Source organism: Primulina eburnea, chromosome 11 (genome assembly GCF_022965805.1).
Source record: "Primulina eburnea isolate SZY01 chromosome 11, ASM2296580v1, whole genome shotgun sequence".
Classification (NCBI taxonomy): Eukaryota; Viridiplantae; Streptophyta; class Magnoliopsida; order Lamiales; family Gesneriaceae; genus Primulina; species Primulina eburnea.
The window spans coordinates 2690433-2715929 of record NC_133111.1 but is presented as its reverse complement, the minus strand read 5'-3'; the positions used below and the strand labels follow the sequence as shown (position 1 = coordinate 2715929).

Here is a 25497-nt window from a genome sequence, read left to right as displayed (position 1 = left end):
GTAGATATAATGTGATACGGTCTCATGAATCTTTATCTCTGAGACAAGTCAATCTTGTCGATATTCACAATAAAAAATAATACTAAGTAATATTTTTTCATGGATGACTCAAATAAGATATCTGTCTCACAAAATACAACCCGTGAAACCGTCTCATACAAGTTTTTGCCTATATATAAAACATATACTAAAAATATGAAATCAACTGGACAGAGCGGGTAATTACTTCTTCTAGTATCCCAAATTTTTTTACTCAAAGTAACCATTTGTATCCATCACCAACATTGACCAATCATTCTGACAGTTTCATAGAGTGTAATACAATATAAGCTCATCTATGTCGCTTTTATTTTCTTATATAGGACAAACCCAATATTCGTTAATTTCTACAAAAATTAACATGAATATATAATCTGCCACTCTAATTTCATAAACCCGTACCAAGTAAAACACACTTTTATTACACATCAAATAATAACCATTCTATGTCGTACGTTTCTTACATCTTGTTTCATGTCAAAACAAATGAGTCCACATAGGAAGGAAAGATTTAAAATAGATCATAGAAGATGTCCCTTGGAAGTTTATGTTTGCTTCTAATATTGTTAAATATAATAATAAAAGAAAGGATGAACAATGGAGGCATGTTAGGACCAAATTTAGGATTAAACAATTGCAAAGAACGTGATCACATAATTTTAGGTAGCTTCCTTTCGTGGGAAACTGGGAATATGCCAAAACTTAAAAACAGAAACGGAGGAGGAAAAAGCTCATACTATGTTCAATACACACGACACACCTCTCTCTTAAAAACCCATTGTATAAAAGTAAAAAATTTATGTGAGACAATCTCACGGTCGTATTTTGTCAGACGAATCTCTTATTTGGGTCACTAATATGATAAGAGTATTACTTTTTATTGTGAATATCGGTAGAATTGACCCTTCTCACGAATAAATATTTAATAAGACTGTCTTACAATAGACATACTCATCATAAAAACATAATATATCTTGTATTTTAGAAATAAATTTGACTATTTAATTATTAAAATATTATATTATATAAATCAATACAAATATAACAACAAAATAGCAACATAGTTAATTCAAAAATAATGGTATCAGCTACAGCCAAAGAAAAAATCGTACACGTGCCCCACCCAACCTCGACTATGACCAAACGTACCATAAAAATTAATATATACAATTTTCACATAAATTGTATTACAATTTGCACATTAATCATAATCTTTTTATCTTTACTATATAAAAAATTAAAAACGATTACATAAATTAATGTGGCGTGATTGATCATATCTCGCGCAGTATAAGCAAATCTCCTAAAATAAAAACCCATCATGAAAAATGAATGCATATTGTATTTTAGAAATAAATTTGAATATTTAATTTAATAAATAAAATATTTAACTTTAATTATAACTTTATTATACAATAAAATTCCAACGAACTTTGCTTCGTAAATTTGAACTTGGCACAAGGTGGTTTGAGGCAACTGAAAATGCACAACATTTGGACAAAAACTTATGTAAAATGATCTCACGGATCGTATTTTGTTATACGGATCTCTTACTTAAATCATCCATGAAAAAATATTATTTTTTATGCTAAAATATTACTTTTTATTGTTAATATCAGTAAGATTGACCCGTCTCACAGATAAAAATTCGTAAAATCGTCTCACAATAGACCTACACCAACATTTATTAGTAGTTATTGCTTTTTCTGGTGGGGTCACAAACATTTCATTTTCCAAATACAAGCCTTACAACAAAATTATCATATGATAATGGAAGCAATAATGAGAAAAATATTTCGAATCAATACTGATTAATTACTATTATTATTTAATTAATAAAAACTACTTTTTTGGAAAAATAGATGAAGATGATGAAATTAATTCCAAGCGGATGCGACGGTAAGTGTTCGTCCCATCCAACCAAAGCAGATGCCTCCGGAATGCTCGTTGACAGTGAATCCCGGGTTGCCACGTGTACTCGAGACCAACTTGGATCGGAGCGAATCGGCGGAGAGTTGACTCATGGGTCGAATCTTGAACCCGGCCATGCCCACCCGGGATCGCCATTTGCCGAACATTTCGCATCTCTCAACGCGATCCCTCCCTTCGCAAGCAACCGAGTTTTTTATTTTCCGGCTCAGTCCCTCCTCGATTAGAACCCTGTTCGAGTTATCTCTCGAAACGGTGGCATCCAGCGAGTCGAATAACGCGCCGTAGTGTTCGCACACTTCCCTCACACGCGCCACCAGAGGTGCGGTGTTTGCATTCATTTCTTGTTCGATGATTGTCATCACGGTGGGGGACAAACCTTTCACGCGGCGGAGCATCTCGTCTCTTGGATTGTCTGTTGTGACGCTTTCGTCGGGAAGTTTGTAGAGCTGGAATGCGAAATTCACGGCTAAGGCTTCGTCGGCGTTTATTTCCAATCTTTCTCTGCTCAACTCCATGATGTTTGCGTTTTTTACGCATATTGATAAGCAAACGCCGAGTTTATTTGCCAGAGATTCCAGCTCCTCCCCGACAATTCGCAGCTTTTCTTCGCTACTACAGCCAGGCGCCGCGGCGGCGGGATCTGTTAAAGTTGTGATCTTTAACATGGAGGTGGGTTTTCCTTCACACTTCTTCGCTGCCAGCGCGTGGAGCAAATGCATGTACTGTCCGCCTTGCCCGATATCCAAGTCCACGACATGAATCTTGTTGAAACCCTGTTCTGAGGTGGCTTCAAGGATGGCTATGTTTGCAGCCATGAATCCCAGCTTGAAACATGAATGAAAACTCGTATAACATTTGGGCTGATACTGATTGTTCTTTACTGTAAATCTCGGATACCGGAGGAGGATTTAATACAGGGTTAACGCGCGATTTAAGGGATGATATCACGTGTGCTGCCAGCCTCTGTTCTGAGTTCCCTTTCACGCTAGCCACATGTTGAAGGCGCGTGAATATATCAGCGGCAATTTCTGGCTTTCCTTCGGAGATGGCCAAGGCGGCGTCAACTAATGATTGTTTTGGGCAAGGCAGAGGAGGTGAGGCGGAAGTGGACGAACACGAAGAAGAAGAAGAAGAGGTTGGCGATGTGGAAATGGGTTTTTGGGCCGGGTTGATGAGATTCTGTATGGTTTCAGACCATTCGCTGCTAGTAACAACAGAAGCTGCTTCTCCTTCATCTTCATCTTCATCGCCTAAGAGCTGTTTCTCCAGCTCCTGTAACTTGTGATTCAGCATCTTTTTCTCCGATTCTTGCGCAGAGAGATCCTGGCCGAGACCCAAATTCACAGGTGCCTGGTTTAACACCAACTTTGGCAAAGAAATACTAGATGGAACGTTATTAACGTTTGTGTTTGAAAGAATCAAAGGCTGTAGCCTTTGTTGCTGGAGCATCGGAAAACCGTACCGCGGGTTTGTGCTGTTCACGAGAGAATTGGATATGGAAGAAACGCCAGGCGACGGGGTATTAACCGGGGGGAAATCTACGGGAGAGAGAGTGGATATCGGCGATGCATGCTGGTAATTAGCCCTCGGCTTCACGTTCCTAAGATAAAACCCCAACCCCTGCTGCTGCAAGATGCTCTGTTGATGCTGAAATTCAACGAGAGACCTTTTCCCGATCAAATCGGGTCTCCGGTAGGTGGCGATCTGTGCATTCGGGTCAGTCTGAATCCCAGAAAGCGGCGACTTAAAAGAAACCTGCTGCTGTGAGTAGATATTGTTGCTGTCCATGTTCAATGGCATGTTGGCGGGCCTCCTGCCGGCAGTTAAGAAGTCCGGCAGGCTACCGGAAAAACCAGAAGACATTTTATCCAGAGAATCGAATTTGGTTCTTCAATTCAGAGATGTGCGATTAACAAGAAGGCTTGATTTAGGAAACTTCTTTCCTTTTTTTGAGATTTAGGAAAATTCTGCATTTGAAAATGAAAAAGTGGAAGGACCTTTAGGAGAGAGAAGAGGGAGTGGCCGTGCAGAGTAAGAGTTTTTTCGATTTAAGGAACTGGTATTATTCTAAGTTCTAACCTTCATTCATTCCTAGAGAGAGAAGCAAATGTCGTAGAAAGAAAAAGAAATCAAATTTATAATTTAGTTATTGTTAAAAAGTAAATATTGTGGTAAAAATTTAAAATCTCAAATTTATCAAATATAATAAAATACATATTTTATAAAATTTTGTATACTTAATTATGCTTTTCTTCACAAATTAAGAGACTTGTTTATAAAAAACTTGAAAATAATCCAAAAACAAGTACATCATTATATATATCATCATACACTAATTTTTAATATTTACAACTCTTATTTTCGATATTCAATCTCTTACTTTCAACATTCTCATTTGTGATAATGATCATGATACAATGATTGTCTTCATTATATGTTTTTATAGTTCCTCATTAAAAACTTTACTAGGAAAAACTCATTGGGATAAAAACCATAGTAAAGAAAAAAAAGTGCAGTCACGTACACTCTCCCTCGTGTCAACGCAAACGATTATTCACAAATTTTTAGAGTAAGAATATGATTTCTGAATATTGTCGCAGAGAGTGCATTTGTGAAGAGATCTGATAAGTTTTCACTTGACTGAATGTGACGAATATCAATATCTTTATTCTTCTCAAGCTCTTAGGTGAATGCGAAGAACTTAAGGGAGAATATCTTTAGTTCTGTCGTTTTTTATGTATCTTTCTTTCATTTGAGTAACATATGCATCATTATCTTCATATAGTGTCGCATGCTTCTTGTCGAATGATCCGCATTATATTTAGAAATGTTCGGTCATTGATATTAGACATACACATTCACGATTTGCTTCATGTAGTGCAATAATCTCGGCGTGATTTGATGGAGTAGTTACTAGTTTTTTTTTCTGTGAACGCCAAAAAATTGCAATGCCTCCACGAGTAAAATACATATTCAGTTTGGGAACGTATCTTGTGTGGATCAGATAAATATATAGCATCAACATACCCCAATTATGCTTTGATTGGTAACTTTTGAATACTAAAAATTTAAATATATGTCGTTACTCGTAGATAACGAAATATATGTTTAATGCCGCTCCAGTGTCTCTTTGTTGGATATTAGTTAAATCTCGCCAATAAAATTACAACAAAAAACATAACAAGTCTTGTACAATATGCAAAATACATAAGAACATCAATAACACTTAGATATGGTACTTCTGGACCAATAATTACTTCGTCATCTTCACATAGACATAATGAATCTTTTTTTATGTTTAATTATCTAATAACAGTTGGAGTACTTGAAGGATTTGATTTATCCATATTAAAACGTTTAAGAACCTTTTCTGTATAATTTGACCCGTGAACAAATATTCCACATTCTTTTTGTTCAATTTATAAATTCAGACAATACTTTGTTCTTCCAAAGTCCTTCATTTCAAATTATTCCTTCAAGTACAACACAACTTCTTGAATTTCCTTATTCATTTCAATGATGTTTAAATCATCAACATATATAGCAATAATTATGCATTCAGATGTTGTTTTATTAATAAAAACGCAAATGCATATTGAATTGTTTACATATCTCTTTTTCAGTAAGTGTTCACTTAGCCGATTATACTACATTCGACCTAATTGCTTTAACACATATATTGATTTATGCAATTTCACATAATAACATTCTTTAGATTTTAAACTTTGTGTTTCGGGCATCTTAAATCCTTCAGGGATTTTCATATATACATAACGTGTGTGTATATTACTATCGAGTGATCAGTATAAGTAAGTTGTGACAACATCCATAAGATAAATTTCTAAATTTTTAGATACCGTCAAACTAATAAAATACTGAAACAGTAATTGCATCCATAACAGAAGAATATGTTTCTTCATACTCAATTCCAGACAGTGGAGGAAAACCTTGTGCAACAAGTCGAGCTCATCATGTCTTTTCAATTGGAAGTTCGTGACGCCATTTTGAGATGAGTTATAGAAGTAACTATATCGATTGTTTTCAAAACCACGGCCGCGCCCATAACCACTTCCATGTCCACGTCCATGACCACGACCACGACCACGACCACTACTTCGATTCCGACCTCAATCAAAACCATGTCTTTGACTTTGATTTTGGTTTCCATGTTTAAATTCATTTTGACTTACAACATTTACTTCTGAAAATGCTGTTGATCCAGTGTATCGAAACTGATGATTTCTTATTAGCAGCTCATTGTTATTTACTTATTTTCTACCACAAGAAGACATGCGATAAGTTCATAATATCTCGCAAATCCACACACTCTATATTGTTGTATTAGAGTTATATTTGATGTGAAAAGTGAAAAATATTTTTTAAAGCATTTTCGATTATGTAATCTAATGTCCACAAAATTTTAATTGCGAGATTATTCGATAAATCGCCGAGTTGTAATCACTGACTTTCTTAAAATCTAGGAATATTAATGTATTACATTCATCACGGGCTGTCGGAAGTATAATATATGTTCAAATATTTCTTTTAATCATTTCCATAAATCCATGAGATCTTTTTCATTGAGATATGCACATTGTAATCTTTCATCAAGATGTCGACGCAATAATATCATAGCTTTTGATTTTTCTTACGATGATGAGATACCATTTTCTTTAATGGTCTCACTTATACTCAATGACTCAAGATGCATTTCTACATCGAGAGTCTGTGTCATATCATTTTTTCTCATAATGTCAAGCACAACAAATTCGAGCTTTGTCAAATTTGACATGATGGTACAAGAAAAATAACAATACATTTTACTAGTTAAGTTCTAAATCTATTAAAATGACAATAAAAGTAACGAATAAATTATAAGTACAAGCATTATTAAAAAAAAAAACGCGAGGCAGATATTCTCCGATAAATACAAGATTATTGAGTATAATAACCAAAATAATAACATAAAATTACCTTGAAAGAACCATCTTCTTATTCTTCGAAAACTTTGATGAAGAAAATTTTTAGGGAGGAAGAGTAAGTTTGGAGTGATTGAATATACTTGCAAAATCATATTTATAGGTACAAAAACTAGCCGTTTATGACCGTTACAAAATATTAAAAAATAAATATATTTATATGTAAATTTTATGGTAAAAATATGATGTATATAATGTTAATCATGTTTAAATAATTATGTAGATTCACATCATAATATTATAATGAGGTGTGAGAGACTCCTTTTATATAATATTGTGACATTATACAAATATTTATAATTATTATGTATTACAATAAAAATATATAAACAGTGAAATAATCACATCATGTTACTATAATGAGGTGTCATAGACTCCTTTTATATAATAATATGATATTATATATTAAATATATACACAATTAAAATAAATAAACAGTAAAAATAAATATTCTTACATTTGAATATTGTTACCCTCTTATTGTGTTTTGGAGCTTGGAAAAATGTAGAGAATCGAACCTTCGAGTATATCGTGCTGATAACATAGCTAAAAGTAAAAATTGACAATAGAAATTAAAAATCTCAAACTCATAAAATATATAATTACACACTTTATAAAATTTTGTCTACTCGATTGTTTTTTCTTCACAAATTGAGAGATCAATTTATAGAATTTCTTTGTAAATAATCCAAAAATAAATACATCGTTACATACATTAGACACACTAATTTTCAACACTCACAACTCTTATGTTCAACCCTCAAGCTCTTATTTTCAACTATTATTATATTAATAAATAAACTATAAGTTTGGTTATTGTTATATTAATAAATAAACAGTTCGATAAATATATATACATATGTAACATAATAATTAGTTGACCTTTACGTATGTATATACCGTATAAACATGGCAACAGATATTACCCAATAAATTTTTTATGATGGATATTTCTCTAAACCACCGTAGTGGACATCCCAATATGAACGAAGTTGTGTCGATAATTTATTGCACCAATAAAGTCGTAAACTCAAATGCAAAATTAAAAAGTTAGTTAAAATTATACTATCGAAATAAATCAAAGGAAAAAAAAAAGGATAAATGCTGATTTGAATTGGGGAATCGGCGCGTGTGTGCCACCAATGGCCGAGATTTGTTAAAATTCGGACGCAGCATGTGTATCATCCGACACACAACAGTTGTGAAGAATTTCACACGACAAATTGGTATGAATGGATTCCACGACATATCCCCAAAACTACTCAATCCCGACACGATATCTAACTATTTATTATATTTAATTATTTATATTATATTTTCAAAATAAAAATATAAATAATAAAAATCAGCTTATTATTATTATTAATGTCTTTGAATGATGGGAATATACATCATAATTAATATATTAGATAGATTGATAGATAGATATTTCCACGTCACCATTTCAAAATAATAATAATTTTACATACTTTTGTTGTTTGCTGACGTGGACGACTTCCCGTCCACAACCCAAGTTTGATCCCAGGTCCCGGTGACCGACACGCGTTTCGAATTATGACTGGTGCTTCGTGATTTTTGGCAAAGAAGTCAAAACTCGGAAAGTTTCCCATATTCAGGAGATTTTGGTCAACGGGTTCCTGAAAATTAATTTAATATGTGATTTATTTATTTTCACATGTCTCGTGAATTCTTTTTTTTAAAAAAAAAAAATTGAAAAAAGGCATTCTAAAGTAATTATAGAGTCCAACCATATTTTGTGTTTGGCACACATGTCCAGATTTCATGCACCGACCGAGTTTGTTTGGATGTATGAAAATTACGAATTAGCTCGATTATTATATTTTTGTTTGAATTTGCTCTTGTAACGACCATGTGTTATCTCGATCTTGAACTTTTTCTGAGGTCTTTTCCCTCAACATTTTCTCTCACGTACTTTCTCACACGTCATTACTCATAGGACTCTCCACACTAGATTGGTGGAGTGGTACCTCGGGGGAGGGAGCCCCAGATTGGGTTACACTAACGCAGTTTGAACTCGACCGATTTTGACACAATCCAAAACAAATAATTCTCAAAACATTCTTCTATTTTCTAGAATTCGTAAATGAAAGAATAATAAATTATTGTGGTTACATTTACATCATAGTTGTCGTTCTCAACTTTATTTAATTGTGAATGGGTATTTACGGAATATTATATTATATATTATTTTATTTTAAAAAAGTTTGGATACAAAAGAAGATGATTATTGGTCATTGAGTAGTCGATAATGGAATTTTGGCCATATGATGGGAAATTGGAACAAATGTTCAACTTGGCCACCACAGTTTCCCAAACTTTTTTTTCTCAAACGTGGCCCAGTTACTGTGATTATCCTTAAAGTTTGATTTAGTTATTAAACCTACGTGGCAGCCTGTGAATTCAGTAATTTAACTTAATATTTTAATGATAATTTAATATAGTTTTGGCATCATATTTTTAATTTTTGAAAAAATATATGATGCGAATTAATGCAATGGATTGGTTCATGGAATCTCAAATGAGGGTATAAACAACAATGTGTGGATACAATTAATATATTTTTGTAGAATGATAATTTATTTTATTATTTATAAAACATAAATAATTATAAAATATTAAATTTTTATTTTTATATCATAATAAAAAAATCTTATTTTAAATACGATAAAAAAATAAATAATAAAGTGAGAATTTAAGAAAATATATAAATATATTTCAGAAAAATAAAATATAAAAATAATATCTTTTTGAAAAAAAGATAAGTATATCAACTTTTTAAAAACAAGTTATAAACTGTCAAACAATTTATTTTTATGATGTAGAAGCTGTTTGTAATTTTTTTATCAAATAAATTACGAGAACTTATAAAAAAAAAAAAAAAAAAACGGTTAAAACCCTAAAATTTCGGAATGTGGAGAAGTGCCCACCTTTACATGAGGCAATGTTTTGTATTGTAGGGCAGCCAACCTTATCCGCAATCGTGAGAACAAAATTTTATTTGGATTGGCCTTTTTCTTTTCTAATTTTAATTTCGACAACAAATTATGTGAGACGATCTCACGACTCGTGTTTTGTGAGACAAATATCTTATTTAGGTCATATATGAAAAACTATTACTTTTTATGCTAAGAGTATTATTTTATGTTGTAAATATCGATATGATTTATCCGTCTCACAGTAATATCCCTGAACTCCTTTCAAATGATCAATTACCGTAGAAATCATATCCTTGTAGAATATGGTACTACTAAAAATATCAATTCTTTATTTTAGAAAATCATTCAATAAACTTTCACGTAGTATAAAAGTAATTGTTTTTAAAAATGAAAGTCGTAAAATTTTCAAATTGAAGTGGTAATCAATTTATTGCGTCATTAACTAGAACGAGCAAAGATGATTGCGTCATTAACTAGAATGTCAAAGTACGATGAATAAAAATATTTATATTTAATAATAAAGGACGACATTGTAACTTGCACGCGCCTTTTAAAGCGGCTGAAATCGCAAGCTCCGATTGACAGACAGTTAAAGCACGCTTCCTTATTCACAGAACTTTGTCCACAATCCAACGGTGACGATTTTGTTTCGGTATGACATTTGGAAAAGCAACGGTGGGGGGTTTGTATGGTGAAAGTACGCGCATTTACTGATGCAACCGCCACACTGCCAGCCTTTTTTCGACTAAAAATTGAATGAAAATTGGGGTAAAAAGCACTTTGCCATACTTCGTTATTTTTTAAAAATATTAAAATAATTACAGAATATCACGGATTTTTTTTTTCTGTTACAAAAAATATAACCACACACACATCATAATGATCAATGTATATTTTGAAAATATATATTCCAATAATATTCTCCACAAATAAAAAAAATATTATCAAATATACAATCTTTGTTTATAAAATATTTTTTCTATTATTTGAGGATAAAAATGTTAGGTTTCAATAGAAACGCTTATCAATTAAGTCAAAAGCTACCGTTGTTAGTTTGAAAAGTCATATCTTTAAGTGACGGATGAACATGAAAGACTGCACCGATGTAGTTACAAATAGACCGAGTTGTTAGAGGAGCTTTGGAGTCGTGCTTCATCGCTATTGTTGTCTCAACGACGTTTTTCTTTTACGACTTACTTAACAATCCAAATCAAACGACATAACTTCAACATCATACTACACGGAAATATTTATCAGAAAATCACTCATCTCAATAATAGCCGATTCTTTCGCTCAAACATTAAATACAGGTACATTATTTATGTGGCTTTGGATGCTACAAAATTTCGTCTTTATTTTGGCTGTGGAAAGATGTACAGAGCACCTGACCATTTGAATGCGTTGTAGCTTCCTTAAATTAATAATCATTCGGTACCTTGTCCACTACCCCAAAATGTAATATTAAATTTTTTACAACCAAATTAAATGTGGATTTTAGAAACAATAATTCTTTCACCCTCCCCTCGATCTCCTTTGGTGAGAAGCTATGTTTTCTGTGGTGTTTCCCTTCAATGTTTTATATGTCATTTAAGACTAATGTCATTTTAATTTCACATATTTTAATATAGCTATCAAAACGTGATGTTTAATTGAAAATATCGACCCAATACAATTGTCTAGACATAATGGTTACATTCTTGAGCACTTGTGAATTTATAAAATATATGTAAGATACAAATTAGGGCCTTCAAATATAATTGACAATTACTCTACGAAACCACAATCAACCAAACCAAACCCAACCCCACCCATTGCAAACCAAACCAAACCCAACCCAACCCCACCCATTGCCAATAATTTATAGCTTCGATGAGCTTCATAAAATCAACTTTATTGGCGCAAGGAAAAAAAATATACACTTGACTTATTGTAATTTACTATGAATTAGTACGTAAACAGAAAAATTGAAGCCTTATTAACGACGATGAATTAAGTAAATTAATTGATATTTTATTTTTAATTATCTATGTTAAATCGTATATTATGAGCATGTTTTACGGATTTATATTCATCGGACGAGTTATATAAAATATAAAAAATAATATTTTTGAAATAAAAATTAATATTTTCTATTAGTTGGATCGAATGATCCGTAGAACTGTTTCACGATTTTTTTGTGTCCAATAATTAGGTGTCCTTTTCATCGCCCATACTTTTCATATTTGGCCCATAACTTTATTGGTTTGGTGCCCAACAGCGAACCAAACCCGAGTAAGTTTTTTACCCTGGCCTATACAAGAATCCGACTTGATTAGTTCTGGGTAAGGGAGATTTACCCAATTAAAGAACTATCTAATCAATTTTTTTTTTTAAAAAATAGTTTTATTTCAAAAAAGAGAGAATAAAATAAAGTTTGGATGCGTAATTGTTTGAAAAAACGTGTATAAAAACACATTTTCGGAAGTCGGAAAATATTTTAGTCGCATTGCATCGTGGCTAATTAATATGTTCAGAGTATTCGGATATTGATTCAAATATGTATCTAAGCTAAATTTATTTGTCTTATAAATCATTTCTAATTGATTTACATGACCTCTTACGCGTTGGACGGTCATTCACCGTCCTGATTTTAGAAAGATGATGTATGTGGAGATTTGTTAAAAAAATCTACTTTCTAGACTGCTCAAAATCTGCTTAGATGACCACCTGATGTATTATATATATAATTTTTTTAAAAAAATTATTCGACATATTTTTCAATCAATATCAGATAAAGATGATGAAAAATATGACATTGATTTTGAGTTTGAATTAGATATTTTGGTAAAATAGAAAAATTGTCCAGACTCTGCCCGTCTAATGTTTTTTAGAGCAAGGAATACAATGTGGTGAAGGCTTTATATAAACTTGATATAACCAAACAAGGGTTTTTTACAAAAATAATTTAATTTTTAAAAATTTTTTAAAAAATAATGTAAAAAAAAAAACTTTTCAAAACTACCCTAATCCGCTCTCACGGAGCGCGGACGCTGCACACGTGGAGCAGCGTCCGCGCTCCGTCAGAACGGACGCTGTGCTATGTAGGCATCAGAAAATATTAGCGACGGATAATATAACCACACCGTCGCTAATTTGCGACAGTTAACGAAACCGTCGCCAAACCGTCGCTAATATTATCGACGCTTTATAAACCGTCGCTAAAATGTACCCAGCGACGGGTTATAAAACCGTCGCACATGAGCGACGGTTTTAAACCGTCGCTGCTAAAGGCGCCCTTAACCGTCGCTAAATGCGCATTTGAAACTTTAATAAATTTGCATGATGGGCTTATACTCTTGCAAGCCCACGATCCATGCCCCCATTATATTAATATCATCATAATCTCGATCGATGATCCAATATCATTGATTGACAATTTCAACTTGTTTGTTTATATGACGCACACTTTAATTTCAACCGATATTGGATCGTCGATCGAGATTATGATGATATTAATATAATGGGGGCATGGATCGTGGGCTTGCAAGAGTATAAGTCTGTAGTGACCCGTTCCAGAATCACCTACTAATCAAAAACTAAGCATGCAATTAACCTAATAAACAATAATCAGAGATAACAGCGGAAAAAGTCAACAACAATACCGATTAAACTAAACCAACCAGCTACTCAACGTCCTCCTCCTGCTCCTCCTGAGCTGTCCAACCTGAGGCCTGCCCCGTGGGAATGGGGTGTCCAAGAATAAACAAAACCGAGGACGTGAGCGATAAGAACGCCCAGTACAAAAGTATGAGTATACAGACCTATATGAAATGCACATGCTATGATCATGATACCGGGGTAGTCAAGAAACAGGAGTCACAAAAGGATCTCAACAATGCTCAGTCTAGAGGCGCCAAGTGGATAGTGCCGCGCGGTACACCTCTGGGTCACTGCATCCACTACAAGACAGACGTGGACCTAAAATGTCCCGGACCACCGAAGCCCTCCCGACCCGTCGGCCACTGTGTACTCTCGGTGTCCATGCGTCCACAAGACAGGGCTGAGCGGCCCCAAGATATAGCTTATCTCGAAGGAGATACAGCTCAACAGTAAAGGCTATCTCGAAGAAGGTACGGCTCAACATGAAATGCAACGTGCAGTAATAACCGTGACATAATAGCATGCATCATATGACATATAACAATGCACCACATACTCATGCAACACATATATGTATGTATACTCAACCAGGATATCTCGGATAGTACTTTCGTACCTCTATCACAGTAATCCTAATCCACTGGAACCACCAGACAACAGGTCTAATCCAAGCCTATTCATCAAGTGAAAACCATCACTAAACTTATCTACCAGACTTAACTAGATAATCCTGATATAAATACTGATAAAATTCCAAACCTTCGTCCGTCGCTAGCCCGCTGATGCCGCTAGCTCCCAACTAGAGCACAGCTCTGCTACAAGACCAGCAGCTCCCCGCTAGTGCCCAAATCTCGGAACACGACTAGAACCTGTCAGAAACGACTGAAATGCTATGGAATTCTCTGAATTGGCGAGTCAAAATGAGGAAATCCGACCACTATTTATAGGCCACGTTCGGATCCTCCGAACACCACTTCGGAACGTCCGAACGCTACGTGTCCATTGGCTCTTGACAGCTCATGATCGGATCCTCCGATCATACACTTCGGACCGTCCGAACTTGCACGTGTCCAGCTGCTCTTGACACCTCATGATCGGATCCACCGAACCCACTTCGGACCTTCCGAACTCCCACGTGTCGATCAACTCTTGACACCTAATGATCGGATCCACCGAACCCACTTCGGACCTTACGAACTCTTCGGTGCTTCCGAACCATCTTCGGTCCGTCCGATCATGACTCGGTCAAAATTACACATTAAACCTTCTTAATCACCATTACTCCGTTAATTACCCAATTTGGAATTCGGGCTACTACATTCTCCCCCCCTTAAAAACGATTTCGTCCTCGAAATCAAGCTTAGAGAATGAACAAAACGAAAATAACAACATCGTTACCCTCAAAATCTAAAGGACAACCCATCACTAGACGCTTGGCTAAAACCGAATGACCCATCGGAGTAGAAACAGAAAGAATGACGTCTAGAGAAACATGCGGTAACTTATGACGCTTAACAGATCGTCCTGGTCACCCCAACGACCTACACTTCCCTGACTACTCTCATCACCAAAATGGTCAGCCATTGCTACAACATAGAATAGGGAAACTAGTAAATTGGTCAACGGAAATCCCAAAACAAAAATCTATATCCCAAAATCGTATGCATGCTCTGATACCATAAATGTAGTGACCCGTTCCAGAATCACCTACTAATCAAAAACTAAGCATGCAATTAACCTAATAAACAATAATCAGAGATAACAGCGGAAAAAGTCAACAACAATACCGATTAAACTAAACCAACCAGCTACTCAACGTCCTCCTCCTGCTCCTCCTGAGCTGTCCAACCTGAGGCCTGCCCCGTGGGAATGGGGTGTCCAAGAATAAACAAAACCGAGGACGTGAGCGATAAGAACGCCCAGTACAAAAGTATGAGTATACAGACCTATATGAAATGCACATGCTATGATCATGATACCGGGGTAGTCAAGAAACAGGAGTCACAAAAGGATCTCAACAATGCTCAGTCTAGAGGCGCCAAGTGGATAGTGCCGCGCGGTACACCTCTGGGTCACTGCATCCACTACAAGACAGACGTGGACCTAAAATGTCCCGGACCACCGAAGCCCTCCCGACCCGTCGGCCACTGTGTACTCTCGGTGTCCATGCGTCCACAAGACAGGGCTGAGCGGCCCCAAGATATAGCTTATCTCGAAGGAGATACAGCTCAACAGTAAAGGCTATCTCGAAGAAGGTACGGCTCAACATGAAATGCAACGTGCAGTAATAACCGTGACATAATAGCATGCATCATATGACATATAACAATGCACCACATACTCATGCAACACATATATGTATGTATACTCAACCAGGATATCTCGGATAGTACTTTCGTACCTCTATCACAGTAATCCTAATCCACTGGAACCACCAGACAACAGGTCTAATCCAAGCCTATTCATCAAGTGAAAACCATCACTAAACTTATCTACCAGACTTAACTAGATAATCCTGATATAAATACTGATAAAATTCCAAACCTTCGTCCGTCGCTAGCCCGCTGATGCCGCTAGCTCCCAACTAGAGCACAGCTCTGCTACAAGACCAGCAGCTCCCCGCTAGTGCCCAAATCTCGGAACACGACTAGAACCTGTCAGAAACGACTGAAATGCTATGGAATTCTCTGAATTGGCGAGTCAAAATGAGGAAATCCGACCACTATTTATAGGCCACGTTCGGATCCTCCGAACACCACTTCGGAACGTCCGAACGCTACGTGTCCATTGGCTCTTGACAGCTCATGATCGGATCCTCCGATCATACACTTCGGACCGTCCGAACTTGCACGTGTCCAGCTGCTCTTGACACCTCATGATCGGATCCACCGAACCCACTTCGGACCTTCCGAACTCCCACGTGTCGATCAACTCTTGACACCTAATGATCGGATCCACCGAACCCACTTCGGACCTTACGAACTCTTCGGTGCTTCCGAACCATCTTCGGTCCGTCCGATCATGACTCGGTCAAAATTACACATTAAACCTTCTTAATCACCATTACTCCGTTAATTACCCAATTTGGAATTCGGGCTACTACAAAGTCCATCATGCAAATTTATTAAAGTTTCAAATGCGCATTTAGCGACGGTTAAGGGCGCCTTTAGCGACGGTGTAAAACCGTGGCTCATTTGCGACGGTTGTATAACCCGTCGCTGGGTACGTTTTAGCGACGGTTTATAAAGCGTCGATAATATTAGCGACGGTGTGGCGACGTTTCTGTAACCGTCGCAATTTAGCGACGGTGTGGTTATATTATCCGTCGCTAATATTTTCTGATGCCTACATAGAACCGTCGCAAATTAGCGACGGTGTGGTTATATTATCCGTCGCTAATATTTTCTGATGCATTCTTACGGAGCGCGGACGCTGCTCCACGTGTGCAGCGTCCGCGCTCCGTGAGAGCGGATTAGGGTAGTTTTGAAAAGTTTTTTTTTTATACATTATTTTTGAAAAAAGTTTTAAAAATTAAATTATTTTTGTAAAAAACCCAACCAAACAAACATCTCACGTGATTTGAACCCGATACTACTAGGGTGTTGAGATCTCACCTCACCACCAGAGCAATGTGTCCTTGGCAGATATGAAAAGTAGGAATCCAGAATTTACAGTCAACTTCATATGATTATGTTGGACCTAAGCAAGAAAGAAAAATCATTGATCGGAGAAGTTTATGAGTAAACTAAGACAAAAATTTGTGTGAGATAGTCTCACAGGTGTATTTTGTGAGATGAATATCTTATTTGGGTTATTAATGAAAAAATATTACTTTTTATGCTAAGAATATTATTTTTTATTATGAATATCGGTAAGGTTGACCCGTCCGTCTGACAGATAAAAATTCGTGATACCATCTTACAAGAGATTTAGTCGTTAACTAATTGAGCTGCTCTTCGTTCTGTATTGGCAGGTAATCCTATTTGTGATTTTGAAGTATAAACTATAAAGTTATTTTCATTCCAAGAATGATGTGATAAATCTTTAATTTAAAATATAAGAATAATGACAATAAATCAAACTTATAATTAATTTTAAAGATGCAATTGCATAATAACACTAATATTTTTTTTTAGACGTGGAGGTAGGGATAACCGGGTAACGTGGACAACACTTGATTTGTGTACAAGATGATGAAGGATACATAATAGGTTTGCTGTTGAATTTTACCCATTTCGTTCAAGAGTACGAGTTCTTGCAGGTCGAACAGACCATGGAACGCATGCGGAAATTGGGAGGGCGAGATATTTTAACCTAGAAACTGTGCATATACTTTCATTGGCGACTACGGAGTGCTGAAAAAAAACCAACGTTCTTTTCTTATTTTTCCTTTAAGACACCCCGACCTTTTAAATTAATAATACTGATTATAGCAATTCCTCCTCCAAGTAATCATCAAACGACATGCAGAATATAGGTCCGATGAAAAAAAGCTCTTAAATAACCGTAATTCATCATGATACAGCTCCAACAAGCATGAACAAAGACAAAATGAAAGATTGATAATCCTAGGCTGCAGTTTTTTGTTTCTTTGGCACACGGTAACCACCAACAACACAAGCATGGTCTCGCTCGAAAGGTTCAAGAGTAACCTGCTCAGCAGGCTTGAATTGGTCCGCCTGCAATTTCTTTACTTCCTGGGCAAATACAGCCTCAGCAGGTACCGTCGAGTCGATGCAGTTTGCCTATGCAAACAAAAATATAAGTTCAAAACAGCAGCATTTTGATATACATATATATATATATATGTATATACGTACTTATTTACATATATAGTACGTATATTTACATGGCAAGAATAAATGCACCTATTTTCAAAAGTAGGACGACCTACATGATAGAGATTCTCTTCATTTTTGTTTGAAGTGTTTCATAGTATTTTATGATAATCTTCCTACATAGTATTTATATACTACATAAGGTAATGCCAATGAAGATCACAGCCAAAAAAACATAATCAGAACACAAACCTTAATTGAAATCACAAAGTGGCCTCCAGCTTTTAAGAAATAGGATGCATTTAGAGCTAAAATTCTTGCCTGAAAAAGGAAAAGGAGAATGTCCCACAATGTTATCGTCATGAATTAGAGCAAAACTTCTATTATTTCTCAGCATCCAGCTTAATCTCAACGTTTTAATCAGAAATTACATATTACGACAATTATAGGCTAAAAATCAAAGAAAACGAAAACAAGATGCACATGAGCCATGTCAAATAGATCGAGTAGCAGTCAATTGTCAATTGTTATGCTCAAATTCAATTAGAATGCATATCAGGTAGCTCGAGAGGAAACACTCACATTTTTAAAAAACAAATCAATGTCATAAAATATATATATATATATATATATATATTAGCAAACTCAAGTATACTTTGACTCAGTACAAACTTTAACTGAGCTGTAGGTGAGCTCACACAAGCCTTCACAAGTACATTGTATGCGCAAAGACAAAAAATAAAATAAAATCTACGCACCAAGTCATTAGTACATTAAATTTAAGAACACATCAGAGACTCGGTTTTTGCATCACCCATAATGTCTTGAAGGGGAATCCGAGTAGCTCATCATTTGATTGTTCATAGATATAAATCAAGAAATAATAATTCCAGAAGTCAAATCTGGAAATAAGCACTCCCAAGAAGAACTAACAAGGCAAACAGAAAATGAAACAAAATTTAGAACTTTAGACATAAACTAATGTGTAAATATTGTCTTTTAGAAAGGATTGAAAACAATGAAGAAAAACTTTAACAAATGCTAAAAGTACAGAAAAATGTAACAAGTGCCCATTAAAATACAATTAATAATTTAATCCCTCAGACAGGAGGAAATAACTTCCGATTTCTGAGGTAAGAATCTTCGGAAACATAATCTACACAAAAACAAAACCTGGTCAGGCTGAGCAACGTCAGAGAATATGACATCCACCATTCCCACAAGCATTCTATACTTCGCAGGATGTCTAGCATCTTCAATGATGGGGATGACATTAGTCCTTTTCTTCGCCATATTCACCAAGTCTCTACCACTCCTATGAGAAAATTCGACGGCATAGACAACCCCACCCTGCCAATTATAAGAAAATAGGTTAATTGATAAACGCAACTTCATTACCTAATTTTAAGAACTACACATCTCAACTTTAATAGATACTTACAGGGCCAACGATATCAGAAACATGAGAAACAGTGGTTCCTGAAGCAGCTCCAAGGTAAAGTACACGAGCACCAGGTTTCTAATTCATATGGACAATAAATATATATAAAATAAAATCACTAATAATATAATTATCAAGAATTAAGTATGTTTAGAGGGATATTTGGAGAAATAGATTTGGTCAAATTTTTTTAAAAAAAATGACCTCCCATGTAGTGAACAATTGTTCACTACATGAGGCTCTTTTTTTTTTTTAGTTTTTGACCAGGCTTAAAAAACAAAACACCCCCAGAGTTCGAGTCTGATCGAGTAATAAGTGCAAAATCAAAGTGAAAAGTGAAAAGAGTCGCAAACTCACAATCCAAACATTATCAACTCCACCAAGAATTGCAGCAGCCAACTTAGAACGAAAAGGATTCCACACTCTGTACTCAATCTTTGTTCCATCTTCATTCTAAACAAATAAAACAAGTCAAACAGGAAATAGTCAGCAACCCCGTATTCAGTCATATAATTAAAGGGCAATTCCAAGAACAACAAAACAATGAATTCGTTTAACGAAATTTAGACCTGAACAGAGACTCTCTTCTCATTATAAACAGCTTCGCCAGGAACCATATTCTTGGTGCAAAGAGCATCTTCTTTCCCCTTAGCAATGAATACACCCTCATGCCTATGCGGCTCCACAACCACTTTGCTTCCTCCCTTCATCCCGCCTCTTCCGCCTGCTCTTCCTCGGGGTGCACCTCTACTTCCACCTGCACCTCTTGCGCCTCCTCTCTTCATGGCACTCCCACCGCCGGCTCCCCTTCCGCCGAACCCTCCTCTACCACCTCTTCCCCCCCTTCCTCCATCTCCTCTGCCCCCTCTAAACCCGCCGCCACCGCCACGGCCTGAAAAGAAAACAAATCAGCCAGCCAATTAGTGTACTTTACCCATCACTCCAGTTAACAAAGAAAATTTACAAGAGTAGAGCACCTCTGTTTGGGGTTGTCGCTACCATGACTGCTGTGCGGGCAACGGAGAGAATAAAGTAGTGGCTTTGGCTGAGGGAGGTGCCATGAAGGGGCAATTTATAAAAGGATTATGTTACTAGGGTTTAGGGTTTCTATGAGTCAGGTATTTGCAAAACAGTCCCACAAATTATAAGTGTGTTCCATTTCGCCCCTAAATTTGCAAACGTGTCACTTTTGGGCCTAAACATTTTTGTAACAATATTGTAAGCGTGTGAGGTAAACGAAGTCAAAACAAGCACACCTAACAACAAGACGGATCGACGCTTCTACTTCAATGAAAACGCAATATTTTACTTGAGTTGCGGTTGAAAATTCCCGTTTCATCCATTTTGAATAAAATCAAACCATTGTTCCCGTGCTAAGTGAACACCGATGAATTAACACGTATCTCTGAACACCGAAAAGATACAACATAAACAAATTATTATATATATACATATATATATGATAACGAGAATAGACTTGGGCTAGACTTTGGTTGAAAGGATAGGATAAACTAATGATTAGTACGTAAATGATAAAGAAATGATTGTGATAGGATTGTAATCTATGGTGCAAAACATCTATTCTGTTTGGCTGAGATTTTTAAGTGTCTGGATATTTTGAATTTTTTATGAGACAGACGAACTTGCCCTTCCCCTTCGCGACGGCGACAGTGGCGGCGGTGGTCGGAAAAGTTGGTGGGGGAGAGGAAATTAGCGACGGATTATTGAAAACCCGTCGCCAATAGCGACATTTTATTGGAGAAACCGTCGCCGGTCTTGTGAACCGAATCGTAATTCGACATTTAGCGACGGTTTATTAATTCATGGAAACCGTCGCCGATCTGGGTTTGATAAACCGGTCGCCGATCTGTGTTGGAGAAACCGTCGCGAAATTTGAAATTTTAGCGACGGTTTATTAAAAAACTGTCGCTTTGTGCGACGGAATTGTTGTGAACCCACTTGCAATATATTAATTCACAATAAGGGGTATTGTTGTCATTTTCTTCCGGACTGGAGTAGGATAATTACTATCCTGCGTAATTTGATGGATTTATAAACCAACTCAAACAGTGTAATTGTCTACCAAATAGTCAATCTGAAATTTAAAAACGGAACCAAACAAAAGATTATAAAACAATCCATCCTTAATCAAACATACCAAACTGGGCCTTGGTTATTACAAATTATCTAATGATGTCCCATACTAGAACGATTCGATTCTCATTACATCAGAAGCTAATATATTATGATTCAATTTTGACTTTACATCGCAAATTTTGGGGTGGTGTTTCTCCTTTTTCCAGACTTCATGTCTTTTTTTTTTATTTGACACTAAAAAGAACACCCAAAATATTTAAACATTCGAACGGGCAACAATATGAATCGAGGATAACCAAAACAGTCTCTGCATGCAATACATCAATATCCCGAATACACCGCCACCGCCACCAATAGTGGTAACATTCAAGTTTCACATCACCTACTTCTCAATTAAAAAAGGAGGAGACATAACGGTGCGAGAAAGGTGATTGTAACAGCTAAACCTACACATCAAAAATATTAATCAAGAGGGGGAGATGATACAATTGATCTCACACAGTGTGTTGAGTAGCTTTCTGGATCAAGATGAGCAATGGAAGAAAACGAGAGGCAAACAATGCTGCTCGTATATAATTCTTATTCCTAGGAGGAAGGAACGTAATGAATCTTGTGCAGGTGGCCTAAAAATGTGAGAGTGCTGGCAAAATGGGTTAACGTTTGACCCACTGGAAACTTTTCCTTGCTTTTGCTTTACCGGGTTTCTTCCTTTCCACCACTCTTGAATCCCTCGTCAGAAAACCAGCTGGGAGACATGAAATTCAGCGTCAGAAAAAAAAAAACCCACACCACAGAGAAAATGCTATGAAGGGGAAGCTCTGTTACGGTTTTGCCAGGCAATTTTTATCACATGCATATCCCATAAAATCTTATACTTGGAGCAAATAAGATCTCAGTACACAACCAGCAAGAATAAAGAAATGTTCTCCGGACTCAGAAGTCAAACCTTCTTTCAAAGGGGGGCGGAATCCAGGTTCCCAATTTTGCAATGCTCTGCTGATACCTAAACGGATCGCTCCAACTTGACCTGTTCAGATTAAGGTTTCACAATGAGCCATTCATTGTTTTCATTTTGGATGAAAATATTCAATTATTCTGAGAGAAACAGAAGAAAAATATCTCAAAAGTACCGAATTATAATAACTAAGTCAGAAGTAATTGCAGCTCATTAAAATCTCAAGCTATTTTTGTGCACATAGAAGAATTTCATGTAGAACAAAGAAAACTATACGTGATAAAGGAAATGAAATGTTTTTAGGTTTAAACTTGAGCTACCAAATTTTCTCACACAGATTTTGTATGAAAGGCACGAACAGCCACAAAGCCAAACAGCGCAACACACAAAAATAGAAGAATCAAATCCAGTTCTTCAGTGCTACGGCAAAACTTTTGATTGGAATCTGAACCTTCATACCACATCATAAAGGTGCATAACTCTAAATTTCAAAAAAAATCATGCTAAGGACTATCAGAACTACTTCTATACATACAATAGAACAAAGATGCGGATGAAATTTAATGCTCACCAGATGTGCCGCCTCCTTTAACAGTGCAGTTGACATCCCACATTCCCAAAGTTTTAGTTTCAGAAAAAGGCCGAAGAAGAGCAGCGCGGTGATCCAGCATGGGGAAATACACGTCAAACTCTTTGTCATTTACCACGAATTTACCCTCACCTGGGCTAATCCAAACACGGGCAATGCTGCATTTCCTCCTTCCGGTTCCATAAGCCCTTCCTTTTGCATCGACTTGCTGAACACGGGCTTTTGCAATTTCCTCCTGCTTCTGGCGCTCAATTTCCGCTCTGCTGGATTTTTTAGTATTCTTTTCATACCGTATATCTTCAATTTTGCTCAGAGGGGGCAACCCCTGAATGCCTTCAAAGTCCTTCAAAGCAATTAAACTATCAAGCATATCATCTGTAATTCCAGATGCGGCTATAAGATCACCAAATGCACGATTCGGACCTGCAAAGATCAACCCAGTTATGAATCTCGAAGTTACATCCACCAATGTTCATATGTGCCTTCTATGGATAAGTCCACATCTACAATGAGAATGAATACTACAGCATCTGAGGACTTTAAAATGAACAATCATGCTCATCATAAAAAAGAATCAGGCCCTTCAAAGTCAAACCAGTAATTAGGTGTGTTACAGGAATATTGTAACCGGAAATAACAATTTTTTAAAAAATTAGAAAATTATTAATTTTAAAAAGCAACAAAATTACACAGTAACAAGCAATGAGTAAACAAGGAAGATAAGCACATAACATTGATCCGTTCATTATTAGTGACTAAATTGGTGAACAGAGAGCAACTGAACCGTCGGTCAATTAGTTATCATCTCACACATCTCTGAAGTCCAAGAACCCATTTCCCAAGCTCATCGCCAAAACAGTCATGGGTTATAATACATGAAAAAAGAAGGCAACACGAGTACAAAACATCAAACAGTTTTGGATAAAAAAAAAAGATTTAAAAAGGTAAATATATCATATTAACAACTTCCAGAACCTAATTCTTCAAATCAAATCATTTCTGCAACTCATGAACATGTAATATATCAAGCTTATAATGCACATAATAATTTACAAAAGAAATTGAAAAGAGGACAGGATACTTGCCTTTCAAAACATCAACCAAAGCCTTCTCCTCCGATTCTAGGAGTTCAAGTTGATCCTCCTCACTCTTCTCACTCCCCACAGTCAACCCCTCAATTCCAGCTTCTAAACCAGTTGAACCGGATTCCCCGCTCTCTACTCCAGTGTCAAAAACATCTTCCTCCCCACCTTCCTTCTCCTCTGCTGCGAAATTCCAAGGTTCCAGCTCCCTCGCCTTAGCCCACTCATCCCCCGTACTACCGACAACCGTCTCACCTACTCCTCCAAATATATCGCTAGCCTCATCACTCCCACGTCTCGAATCAATCCCTTCAAATATATCACCTATTTTACCATCCCCGTTTTTCATTTCCCCAGCATTTCGATCACCAAACCCCTCAAGATTTCCAGATTCCTCCGAAAACACAGATTCTATATCTTGATCAATCTCAGATGAAAGTTTCCACAAATCGGTAGTTGAGGTAGCCGAATCATCACCAAAGTTTCCGCCTTTTCCATTAGTCGAGAAAAAAGAGAATTGGGAAGCTCTAGGGAAGTAAAAATGTGTGGGGTTTGGATGTATAGGGTTCTGTTGTATTAGATTCGCATTTGTGAAGTGGGTTTGAGAAGAAATCAGGGTTCGAAATCGATAACAGTGCGAGGGTTTGAAGATGAAGCGAGTCAGCATTGTACACTCAAGATTGTGGGAAGGAGAGGGTTTTGGAAAGTTTTTAGACCAAAACTGGATTGTGGAAAAAATAGTGGGCGTCCATTCTGTTATTGGGCTAATAAAATTTTAGGCCCAAAACAATTCTTCTTCTTCCTTTCTTTTTCTTTTCCCCCTACTCTTTTATAATTGCCAACTAAATAAAAACAATTTAATTCCCGAAAAAAGAGAATATTTGACTATCCTGTGGTTCTATCTAACATAAGTTCATAAAAAAAACACCACCTCAAAAAACGACATGAAACCGTATATGTGAGATAGATCAACCATACCGATATTCACATTAAAAATAATACTCTTAGC

The 25497-nt window shown here is 36.2% G+C and overlaps 3 protein-coding genes and 1 non-coding gene across 4 annotated transcripts; all 4 read right to left on the bottom strand.

Moving 5' to 3' along the window:
* Positions 1-1751: 1751 nt before the first annotated feature.
* Positions 1752-4098, bottom strand: LOC140804870 (scarecrow-like protein 8). The gene is given in 2 exon segments (XM_073161027.1): positions 1752-2807; positions 2809-4098. Coding segments are annotated over 2 exon segments (1917 nt in total). The 5' UTR covers positions 3835-4098; the 3' UTR covers positions 1752-1916.
* Positions 4099-18020: 13922 nt separating this feature from the next.
* LOC140805078 (rRNA 2'-O-methyltransferase fibrillarin 1-like) lies at positions 18021-20869 on the bottom strand. Its single transcript, XM_073161263.1, has 7 exons — positions 20743-20869; positions 20335-20657; positions 20123-20218; positions 19766-19843; positions 19498-19674; positions 18577-18645; positions 18021-18291 (listed from the first exon to the last, which is right to left on the bottom strand). The coding sequence occupies exons 1-7, from the start codon at positions 20765-20767 to the stop codon at positions 18115-18117; spliced, it is 945 nt and encodes a 314-aa protein (XP_073017364.1). The 5' UTR covers positions 20768-20869; the 3' UTR covers positions 18021-18114.
* On the bottom strand, positions 19111-19182 carry LOC140806476 (small nucleolar RNA snoR60). The gene has a single exon (XR_012112548.1). It is a non-coding gene; the product is annotated as a small nucleolar RNA snoR60 (small nucleolar RNA).
* Positions 20870-22154: 1285 nt separating the features above from the next.
* Positions 22155-25194, bottom strand: LOC140804995 (small ribosomal subunit protein uS9m). Its single transcript, XM_073161173.1, has 4 exons — positions 24492-25194; positions 23389-23829; positions 22809-22889; positions 22155-22607 (listed from the first exon to the last, which is right to left on the bottom strand). The coding sequence occupies exons 1-4, from the start codon at positions 25153-25155 to the stop codon at positions 22516-22518; spliced, it is 1278 nt and encodes a 425-aa protein (XP_073017274.1). The 5' UTR covers positions 25156-25194; the 3' UTR covers positions 22155-22515.
* Between the last annotated feature and the right edge of the window lie 303 nt (positions 25195-25497).